This window comes from Centruroides vittatus, unplaced genomic scaffold (assembly GCF_030686945.1).
Source record: "Centruroides vittatus isolate TY-2023 unplaced genomic scaffold, ASM3068694v2 contig_3060, whole genome shotgun sequence".
Lineage (NCBI taxonomy): Eukaryota > Metazoa > Arthropoda > Arachnida > Scorpiones > Buthidae > Centruroides > Centruroides vittatus.
Genome location: NW_027121964.1, coordinates 1266303 through 1278864, shown reverse-complemented (window position 1 = coordinate 1278864; position 12562 = coordinate 1266303). Strand labels below are relative to the sequence as shown.

Here is a 12562-nt window from a genome sequence, read left to right as displayed (position 1 = left end):
TTGCATTTGTGCACTGGTGCTTTTTGAACTTCTCCTGTACAAAGCCTGTACGTGGATGCTTATGAGCCTCCACTATCTCACAGGAGGGAACAGTTGTCTCTGTTTTATTATATTAAGCAGAAATCTCAGATTAAATCTTCAGTTGATTGTATAGTATCAGATACTCAGCTGAAAAGATTATTTGCTACTCGCCCAAGTTGTGTCCCTATAATCGACATTAGAATGGAGAATGTAAGCAGCACGATTGACCTGGACACAAGCAACATTTCACAGGCCAAGGTTGATAGTATATCACCTTGGTCAACTCCTGTGATAAATGTTGACTTTAGCTTAAAGCAATTTCCTAAGGAATCCACCCCAGACTACATGTATAAACAGCACTTTGCAGAAATTCAACATTGCGACAGGAATTTAATTCCTATATACACTGACGGATCTAAATCAGATGATTACGTTGGCTCAGCCTTTGTCTGCCAAGATGAAATCGTGGCTGGACAAATTCCACCGAATTCTTCCATCTTTACTGCAGAGCTGCAGGCTATTTATTTAGCCTTAAAGTATGTAATTAGAAAACGTAATCATTTCTGCTTGATTTACACTGACTCAGTGTACTTCAGACTTTGAGCGCATCTGAACTTAGTTCTTACTCTATAGTGATTAAAATCCATAATATGATTTGTTCTCTTTGTGTGAGTAATTTCTCTGTAAACTTTTGCTGGGTCCCAGGCCCTGTAGGTATAAGAGGAAATGAAGAAGCTGATGCAGCTGCAGAGTCAGCAAATCCTTCTCAGCATACAATGTTTATTGAAGGAGGTGACTTAAAGCTAGTCGTTAAAAAACGACTAGCGGAGAGATGGCAAAATGTGTGGAACGCACAAGTCCACAATAAACTACACAAGATCAAACCTATGATAGAAAATTGGACACATAATAAACAGTATGACAGGAGATCTGAGGTTATTCTTGTTTGAGAATTGGACATACTCGGTTGACTCATCAATACCTTTTGAAGGGTGGTGACCAGCCAGTATGCCAATATTGCAACTGCACTGTAAGTGTTAAGCACATAATGTGCACTGCATTGCCTCTGAAAGAATTCGTAGACAGCAAGTTTTAAAGAGATTCTGGGCCAGAGGCCAAACCTTGATAAATTATTGAACTTTCTAAAAGTCACAAATATTTATAAACAGATTTAGTTATTTATTTTTATTTATATATACATCTTCTTGTTATATACATTTTAACTGTTATATATTTTTGTTATTGGTTTTTTGTCTTTTTTTATTATTTCTTCATTTTACATTATATAGTTATTATTTTATTTATTTATACTATTTGACATGGCGCAGCTTAGCCTATGTGGCTCTTGTGCCAAAAAACCTTAACTAACCAACCAACCAATTAACATATCAGTTCCCTGGTATTCCAGGTTTAAATCCAGGTAATTACAAGCATTAATCCAACATGGATCCTGCCATGACAGTTGTGGCCCAAGTATTGATCAGTTACTTTGAATTAGAAGTTACAAAATGTACATCATGATTGGTTGAATGTCAGTTTGCATGGGCTTTTCCATGACAGTCATCATCCAAATTGGGAACCAGTCATTTTAAAATTTCAAGAAAAAACTGTGTTTACTTTTGAGCTGAACATATATTCATATGACTGTACCACAACAGCTTATGGCCTGAAATTGAATGAATTTTTAAATTTAATACAATAAATAGCTTGTATTTTGTTTATTAGTTTATTTTTCTCAAGTGAAATATAATATATATTGAAATAAGGAATAGTCACTGAGCAATAGCCCAACAGCCTTCTTAGCATTTAACATTTATAGAAGAATTGTTTGTTAAAAATAGAGAAGCATTGAACAAATTGATTATTCAACTGAGCATTTTTTATTAAATCTTTTCAAACTGTTCCTTAAATTGATAAATGTTTATAGATTTGATCTAAAAAATTGCAGTTGCATTGTTTTGCATTATTGATAATTATATTTAAAAGAAAGGAATGGATTTTTTAATAATAGATATGGTAAAAGCATGATCATTAAGTTTAGTTAATGGTAACTGCTCCCTATTCAGGCATTAGATATGGAGAAAACCTGGAAAACTCCACATGGCCAGCCTATCCACGAACCCTCGACCGAACTCCCAGGGTTCAGGGAATGGAACTGCTCGGCCACTGGTGGGCCCTGACCATTAACACTTTCCACAAGCACTCTCTTTTAATGTATCATAGCTACACTATAAAAAAATACTTATGAAATGGTCTGATAGTCATGACAATATTTAAGAGATCAAAAATATTCATATCATAATTAAGTTTAACTTATGCTTTTTATTATTTTTTTAATATTATGACTTCTTTATTTCTTTATAATCTGAAATTGTGCTTCTAACTTTGTTTCGGACACAATGAAGTGTTATAAATTAAGACATTTGGCGGTTTTTCATCTTTATTTAGTTGAGACGTGAGAAATTATACACATTTCGGGCTTCCAAGCTCCTCCTCAGCCAACTAAAATTTAAAAGGGTATACACAATACATATATAACATACAAGCCTTTTTTAAAAAAATAAAAATTTTTGATTTAAAACACACCTATATGTACACCAAGCTTTACACATTACAATTACAATCATTCCTCTTTAGCTTCCTCAATATATTGCCATGACCCTGTACTCTAGAAACACTGTAAATGTACTCGACAACAGTTATTTGTAAAAACTCTCACTGTTGGTATAAATTCAATGTAATTAGGTTGAGAGTTAACATTTAAATGAATTACAATATAAAATAATTATCACCATAAAATTTTTTGCTGTAATTTCTAGTTAATATATTTATGCCATAACAAACATGTCTAACGAAGTCCGATACTAAATACTACTATCCACTATGGCCTGGAGGTATAATTATTGGAGCAGAATCTAATTAACAATTATTTACTTTTCATCCTTCATATTATACATAAATTAGTTTTATAAAAATTGTTACCTCCTTGCATCCTATAATTTATTATTCATTTATCATTTACTGACGTAATACGAATTTGCATATCATACAACACTTATGATAATTTTACAGTTTTTGTATATAACTATTATTGTAAATTATTACATAAATTATAGTATTTATAACAAGGATTTTTCGAGTAGATAGACATGTTTAGTGATCTTAAGGAATTAATATAAAATTTTCAGCCAGCTTTCGCTTATCAAAATGCTAGGATTTTTATTTATACAATTATGGGTTTTGATAATTTCTACACTTTCTTTAAATTTTCTTTTGTATATATCTTTTTCTCTATGTAGAATATCTATAATAGTTTTATCTATGTTACAATTATTTAAAAGGCAATGTTCATGAAATACAGAATTTAGTCTTTGATATTTCAAATCAGCTAAATGTACTGTACTTCATCACACAAGCAACCTGTAAAATCCATTGATGCGTGTCTATACAAAAGCTAACGTTTTCAACCCCATCGGGGTCTTCATCAGGCAAAGTTCATACGAGAATCCCAATACGAGTGGAACGGAACAAAAAAACCGAAGTGAATGCTATTTAAATTCAAAATCATAAAATTAAAATAGAAAATGAACATTATGCTCATGTCGAGATGACGATTACGCATGTGTAATGTCCAGCTTGCAAAACGGTGAATATAGATTGAAATAGATCGATGCGAAGTCATGTGGGCTCAACCAAACGCTCTCTCCATCAACGCCTTCGAGAGCACAGGTACGACATCGACAATAAAAAACTCACTACTACTATTGCCACCTTTGCCACAGAACCAGGAATCACAGCTGATCTGCAAAATGCCCGTCTAATCAGACTCTCACACTGTACTGACCAGCTCAGAACCTTGGAGACTCTTGAAATTTATAAGGCGGGATTGCATAACATGTGTATCAACTCTAGGGATGCAACCAACATCTCACATGCCTGGAAATTTTGTTATGAGGGAGTGCAAACCCACAAATGACTTCACATCAATCTATTTCAATCTATATTCACCGTTTCACAAGCTGGACGTTACACATGTGTAATCGTCATCTCGACACGAGAATAATGTTCCATTTTCTATTTTAATTTTACGATTTTGAATTTACATAACATTCGCTTTGGTTTTTTTGTTCCATTCCACTTGTATTGGGATTCTCGTATGAACTTTGCCTGATGAAGACCCCTGATGGGATTGAAAACGTTAGCTTTTGTATAGACACGCATCACTAAATTTTAAAGGTTGCTTGTGTGATGAAGTACAGTACATTTCATCCAGTATTTGTTAAGAAGTTCAGTTGTCAGCTAAATGTTCTTTCAATCATACTTTAACTTTACTTTTGGTTTCTCCTATATAAAAATTAGTATTATCACATGTACACAGAATTTTATAAACTACATTTTTACTTTAGTCTTTCTGTTCTATGTTTGTCTTCTTAAGTTGTTTTGCGATCGGTCTGAATTGTAGCTTTTCATATTTCAGTACTAATTTTACGTTAATTTTTTTGATTTCTTTATTAATTTCTTCATACAAGCCTTTTATATATAGAAAACTAATGTATTTTGTCTCTGTTTTTTGGATCTGTTTCTATTTTATTATCTATTTCTTTTTCTCAAGTGCTCATTCTTTTTCCCAAGCTTTTTATTATATTCCAATCCATATTTATTAAATGGAAGACAATACCTTCATAAATTATATGAAAAAATATTTGATATACTTGGCTCTAGCATATTTTTATGAGTTGTTAGACAATCCTGTGAGGCACAGAATTTGAAATAAAATTTATTCAACTATGAAAAAGTATTTCAAGATGACTTAGGTTTTGTACTAGATTAGACTTCTAAATAGTTCATAACTTACTCAAATGCTGAAAACTGAAAGTCAGAATGATTTTACACTAAGAAGAAATAGATAAGTAGTGTGTTAAAATTAGAATTTTAATTGATTGTTTATGAAAGAAAAATTTTAATTAAAATATCTGTGGAAAAATTTAGATTTTATATTAATTTATAGTGAGGTTGAGGCCGAAGTTTTAAACGCGAAAACGTGTACGTCGGACGTTTGGCGCCGCTTTCCTGTACGCCTAGAAGTTTGACAATGGCGTTTGGAATGTCGAGCATGATTCCACCAACTTTCCAAACACCATTGTGAAATTTATAGGCTCACAGGAAAGCGGCGCCGAACGTCCATGTTTCTGCGTTTAAAACTTCGGTCTCAACCTCGCTAATATATTTTACAGGGTAAACAAACCTCTAGGATTTCTATCATTGATATTCTTCGAAATTTATCAAGAGTTCCAAGTAGATATCAAATAACATTGAAAAATAATGGTGGTGGGTAAGTTTAAAATTTTAAATGAATTCCTGTTAAAAACGTTTCTTAATTAAAAAAGTAAAACTTCTTTTAAAGCTTGATAATGATAATTTTGATTGAAAGAATAATTTACTAAAATGTAAGAAGTAATTATTTTAATAAGTTTTACATTCCAATTTAAAAAGAACAAACAAAATGACACAAGATATATTAAATATCTATCAGAATGAGTCAAAATCTATTCACATTGCATTTTATTTTAATAAATCAATAAATATAATATAAAATCAATATTCTGCATAAATTCCTGGCAATTTAATATGTTATTACTATAGTTTCAGAAGCTTTCAGATACTAAAAAGAATTTTAATTACATGAAATTTCAAATGGACACTGGCTTTCTTGCTGATGAAATAACCAAATTCTTGAATAGTATGTATCATGCCTGACATTTTTGTTTTCTATTATTTCATTTAGATTTCATAAATCATAAATCATCTCTGAAACAGTACAATTTTTATGAAATACAAGGGAAAGTCATTAAATAACAGGAATTTTACAATACAGTGGAACCTCGCTTAAGGAGCATAATTTGTTCCAGAACCTTGTAATGCGAAATACTTGTTAAGCGAAACAATTTTTCCCATAGAAATTAATGTAAAATATGATAATGTGTTCTGTACTGAAAAATACCCAAATACTGTATTTACTCACGTATCAGACAAGATTTTTATTCATTTTTCACTGCTTCAAAAACCTAGGTTGTCCTATACACACAAGTGAAGGATCCTTTGCATTTTTGCAATAATTTTTGTGAACCGTGTATGCCATTATAGCAGATTGCTATTGAGGTCAAGGTGAATGTCGCTTTTAAAGAGAGGATTCGAAAATAGCTGGTCACTTAGCAATGATTATAAATGTAGCTATTTCATATTTGTTACATATGTATTTTTAATAAATATTTGTACATTCTGAATCATTAAAAATAAACTTTTTCTTGTCACGTACTGTACATTATAATCTTTTGGTACGTGGGTGTCAGGTGCGTGGAAAAGCATTCTTCCAAAGCTAATAGCAGTCATTCAGGAAATACTGCATTTTAAATTCACTCGACGGATCAGAGGATGATGCTTTGTGGAGTAAAAGTGAAATAGAGGAGTATTGTAACGAAGCTTCGAAGGACGAGTCTGAATAGACAATAAGTGATAGCATTGAGAAAACATGGTTGTTTGCCTTAATACGTGCATTTGATAATAATTTATTTGGGATTAAATGAAATAAAATTAGAATTGTATTAATAAATCTAATTTTCTATATTTTGATCTTTAAAGTCTCACCTCGTCTTATATGCGAGTAAATATGGTATTTTACATATAACGTTTATTCAAAGAAAATTATACAATATACATTGTTAAGAAGCGTGAATCATCATCATCTTTTCTTCTAGCACGGAATGATACAACCTAAAATGCGAATTGGATTTGCAGAAAACAAAAAAATCACAGATAACAGCACAATGGAGCATGAGCACAATCTGGGACTTTCCTCTCCTCATCACTCGTTAATCGAAACTTCGCTCGTTAAGTGAGTCATTTTTAAAAATTTTGATCTGTTCATTATGCAAGGTGCTTGTTAAGCGAGGTTCCACTGTAAATTTTTATAAGGGTACTTAAAGAAATTCTTTATACTTATTTTTTGACATTGTCACACTGCTTCACAACATATTTGGTTCACCGGTCCACTAGCTTTCAGATGCTCTCAAGAAAAAAACTTTTTGGTGTGGCCTTTAACCAACTTTGCATTGCCTCTATTAGCTCAGTGTCATCATCAAACTTCTGACCTTGCAAATGTATTTTCACGTGTTCAAACAAATGAAAATCAGATGGCACCAATTCCGAACTGTATAGTAGTCGTTTCATCGTATCAAATTTCACACCACATAGTGTATCCATTGTATGTGCTGATGATCAGCAGACAGCTGTCTTGGGACTCATCTGCTACACACTTTCCTATACCCAAGGTCATCATGCATAATATTGTACACACAGATGAGACTCATGTTGAATTCTATTGAAATTTTATCAACAGTAACTCATCTTTAGTCATAGATTTGCTGCTCGATCTGCTATTTCACTGTCTCAGTGTCATGCAAACTGGTCTCCCATTCTGCTGTTCATCACTGATGTTTTGTCTTCTGTTCTTAAATCTTTTCACTCATTCATACATCTCTCCAATTCAAACAAATGTCTCCATACTGAACCTTCATTTTCCTGTAAATTTCAGATTTTACTTCCACTGATCATAAAAATTGAATGATAGTTTGTTGTTCTTCCACAGTACAGTTTGAGAATAGAGCAGCCATGTTGTATGAGCTATTGCACAGGGGGGGACTCCTATATGTCACATTGCTATGGAGTGATTTTGTGTCAAATGCATACAATTCCACGAATTTTAGATTAAAATTCTGTTATTTAATGACTTTCCTTCATATTTCTGTTTGTTTATACTTGCTATGGCATGCAAAGCATTTGTGATTCTCTGTTATTAATTTGTAAAAAATATTCAGGTTATGTTATTTCATAGCAAGATAAAATTAATGTGCTACTTTTGAACTCAGAAGAAAAACTTAAAAATAAAAAAATAATCAAAATTTTTAATATCTTCATAAAATTTTTTGTCTTTTTCTCAAGACAGCAAAATTGTATCTGCAATTTTGCTGTCTTGAGAAAAAGCAAAATACTGATTTCCATTCACATAACATACATCATTACCAAACAAACTGAATTATAAAGATAATGTTGGAGTGATTTTACCATAAAAATATGGTTTAGAAAGAAACACTTGTTTTTGAGTTATAAGGAAATTAATGTTTGTGAAGGAAGATACATTTTTTCATCTTTTGATTAGGCAAAATCACAGTCACAGGAAAGAAAACTGTGACCAGTTGTGTGAAACTTCTGTTCCATGACTATGCAGAATTTATGGAGAATGAGGTAGAGTATGCCTGCAATAACAATCCAGTTGTTATTTTTTCCGAAACAGCAGTCAGACCATAGAATAAGTTTTCTGCTTTCATTCTCCTTAAGTTGCCGAAATGTGTTCATTATGTGCTGAATTATAAAAGACAGGACCTCAGGCGAGCCTCATTTTGCTATGCACTTGTGTCACAAGAATCTTTTACTTTCTCCTGTGGAAGTCTGAGATAAACAGAAGTTATAGCACGAAAGTTGTCTTTGGTAAAAGAGAACTGAGTGTCTTAGCTGTGGAATGAATAACACATGCCACATGTCACTGCAGAGAACAACAACATTTTCATTTTTCTTCTGCATGGTAAGCAGAAGTTGCGGGTTCCAGTCCCACTCCAGGCTTCCATGTTGGTCTTTTCTTCCAGAATATTCTAAAATTAAATTTTAATTAATTTATTTACATTTGTGACCATGGGGCCGGTATCTCTTTGATACCACGTCAGGATGACACCACTGTATCCTTAGATTGATACAGAAAATCAATTGCGCGAGCGGTTACGTATGGGTTAGACCCGGAATGAAGCGAGTGGAGAGGATGACGGAAAGAACGCACCCAGAGATTTATATATAAAAATATACCCGTTTATTTTCGCATACATCTAATTAGATACAAACGATTACTTTACAGACGATGATAAGTTACATGACACGCGATCCGCGAACATTAATCTACGCGGATTTGAGAGAGAGAGAGAGAGAGCTTACAAATATTCGCGTGTAGGATAAATACCTTAAGATATGTAGTCGGATGTCGATGTAATAATCGATGATATCCTTATAGACGATGATCTTGTAGTAGATCGTCGGTAATGACTCTATCCACTAACAGGTAATAGTTGTTCAGATAGGAAGTGTAACGATGACAGTTCGGCTTGAATATAGAGGATGAGGGAGGATCGGCGGCGACAGGTAACTATCCTTTTGAGCGCACAAACACACGGTCAGTAACAACTTCTCGTCTTACTCATCGTACTCCCTTTTTATATGGGGAGGGAGTTTGCAGGCCCTTCTTTGATTTCGTCAGAAGAGATGATCTTCTTGGACCAATAAAGTTATTGGTGACGTAGTCGTGTCACCGAAATTTGACTCATCTTAACAAGGAACTCAACTCGTGGGAATCGAGTTTAGACCGCTCTTATCAGAAAGTTTTATCAGTTGATTTCCCGTTTAACTAACCCTTTTTGGTCTACTTCGTTCCGTTTTGTATAAAATGTAGAGTTTTCATAAAATATAGTTGAAAGATTATAAAGGTACATATAAATGATAAAGTTCACAATATCCCGATCGTCACACATTTATTAAATTTAATGAGAGATGTTGGCCTAACTGCCTACCTCATGCCAAAATACTTAGTAATTATTTAGCTTTAATAACCTGATAAAAGGATCTGGCTGTTTGTCATGATAACAGCTGAAATGGTATGACTGAGTTCTGCTCAAGACATAAAGGCTAGCTGTGCTCCCTGTCACTCCCATCACCACTAGCACCTCAGAACAGTGAAAAGACAGTGTTTAATTGAAGAAACAAAATGATAAACATCCCTCTTTCTGATCATACAATAAAAGTGTAAATAGAATCTATAAGGCTTTTTCATTTACCTTTTAAAACTAGATTATTCTGATTAACCCTGTATTATTTATTATTCAGTTATTTATCACAGTTCATATAAAATATAGCATTTAAAATCTAATTGTAACTACTAAAGGCAAGTTCAATAGAAAGCCAGAAAAGTGTCACTGGGCCATTAAAAGTTGAGAGGGTGAGCAATAGTATAGTTTGCTCACCCTCTCAACAATTTAGACACACGAAACTTCCAAGTCAGAGGAACAATAACTGCAATTGGCAACATTGTTGATGCATGAGAACAAGACAATGGACTGATAAAAATGGTGGTACCTCTCCAGCAGTGCATGAAGGTAGAGAGAAGTGTAATGTGTGAATTTTGACAAAAACTAATCAATGTCCATTAGCATATGCAGGTACAATAAGGAGACAGCTTGAGTTGCTTTCAGGTGTACAAGCAGAATTCTAAGATTTAAAGACAGCCACAGTTTTATGGAAAAGTCACTGCAGCTGGGAATGTAGTGCACACCATGGAGATCTACAGAACTGTGGATGTTTTTGAATATTAGAACTCTCCTATATGCCTGGTTGCAACTCATGTAATTGTTTCCTTCCCATATCTGCATAGGCTAATGGATGTCAATTTGTTTTTTCAAAAACAGGCAACTCTACATGGCTTTTCCTTCATGCGCTGTTGGAAAGGTGGTGTCATTTATTAATCTGTTTTTTGTTCTCATGCATCAACAGTGTTACTCGTCACAGTTACTGTTACTTCTGATTGGGAAGTTTCATGTATCAAAATTACTATGCTATAGTTTATCCTTCTGACTTTTAATGGCACTTTTCCATTCTGTGAACATGTCTTGTATACAGACTATCTGAAAATTATTCACTCCATTACAAATGTTCGTAAAAATTACACCAGTAGAGATGGAAAAAACCAATTTCTGCAGACAAGAGCAACTCAAATAATATTTTCTTTATATTGGCAACACTGGCATTCCCAACACTTCCCATCCTTCATTGCCATAAAATGGTGACACCCACAGAGAAAGCATTGTGAGTACTTTGACTTTGGGAAACAAAGAGTTCAGGCAAGCAAATGTGATTTTTCCAGGAGGATGGGAAACCTCCACACTGGGCAAAGGAAGTCTGGCGTTACCTCGATGCAACTTTCCTAGATCAATGGATAGGCCAAGGAAGTTCCATCGCTTGGCCTCCTTGCTCACATGATCTGACACTCTTGATTTTTTCCTTTGGAGTAGGTTAAGGATAGGGTGTATGCAAAAAAAGTATAGAGCGTGGAGGAATTGAAGGAGCGCATCACACAGGTAATCGGGACAATTCCAATTGACATTGTCAGGAACACTTGGAGAGAGTTCAAATACAGATTGGATATTGTTCAAGCAACAAACAGTGCACATGTCATGCTGAGGTTTACTAAGGAAAAATAACATTTTTCCATTTGCTTTATTACCTGCTTCAATCAGTTTTTTTCCTCATCTCTACTGTTGTAAGTTTTATGAACATATGTAATGGAGTGAATAATTTTTGGACATCCTGTATACTCAGTAATATATAAAATAATCAAATCACTAAAAATAATTACTAGTACATTACATAATACAATTTATATAAGAATTAAAAGTAGAATTTATATTTTTATATTAACTTATTCATGAAAATTTTTGTGATTAATAATTTTTTTATAGGTATGTGAATCATGCTTTTTATTGGGCTGTAATGTCACCAAATCCGCAAAACGAAGATAGAATGCCTCAAGGACAGTTAGCCGAGGATATTAAAGCTAAATTTCGTTCTTTCCTAGAATTTCGGGACACTTTCACAGACATGGCAGAAAAATTATTTGGTTCGGGTAAGTAGAAATTATAAATATTATCGTTAAATTGTTATGTTTAATTTAAATTAGAAAAATGAGTACGAGTTTATATACATTATATAATTAGTGCGTTTGTTTTGTTATATAGGATATGTTTGGTTGTGTAGGAATCATAGCCATTTTGAGAATCCTCAAGATTTGGTCATAGTGACAACAGCAAATCAAGATTGTCCACTTAGTAATGGCCTCTGGCCAATTCTTGTGCTTGATGTATGGGAACATTCATATTATTTAAAATATCATAATCAGAGATCAAAATATATTCATGATTGGTGGTATCTAGTTGACTGGCAAAATGTTTTGAAATTAGATGATTGGTGGAAGGGATTGAAATTGCATGATGAATTATAACATTTATAACTAAAAATTTGATAACTGGGGCCAAGCTAGTCTGTATAAATCTGTGTTTACTTTATCAAATTAAGGTAATTAAATATTTCCTATTAATTATTTCCAATAAAATTTTTATTGTAGAATGATTTCATCAAAATAAGTTTCATAAAATTAGATTATGTTGTTTTAATAATTAAATTTTTCAAAAAAAGATTCTAATCTTTTGACTATTATAACTATAACTTTTTATTAATTATTTGTTCCTAAATTTAAATAATATCCGTCCACTAATATTTTAATTTAACTCATTATAAAGTTAAAAATACATGGTATATACAGGAAATCCTCATTAATTTGAACTTGGATAGTTGGAAAACCCATTAGCACTTTTGTCTTGGCTTGGGATATAGA

At 32.9% G+C, this 12562-nt stretch overlaps 1 protein-coding gene across 1 annotated transcript; it reads left to right on the top strand.

Annotated features, from left to right (window-relative positions):
* Positions 1 to 5252: 5252 nt before the first annotated feature.
* On the top strand, positions 5253 to 12323 carry LOC136972915 (superoxide dismutase [Mn/Fe] 2-like; the record flags this gene model as incomplete). The annotated part of the gene is given in 3 exon segments (XM_067267576.1): positions 5253 to 5353; positions 11631 to 11794; positions 11907 to 12323. Coding segments are annotated over 3 exon segments (528 nt in total), but the record flags the coding sequence as incomplete, so codon positions are not given.
* Between the last annotated feature and the right edge of the window lie 239 nt (positions 12324 to 12562).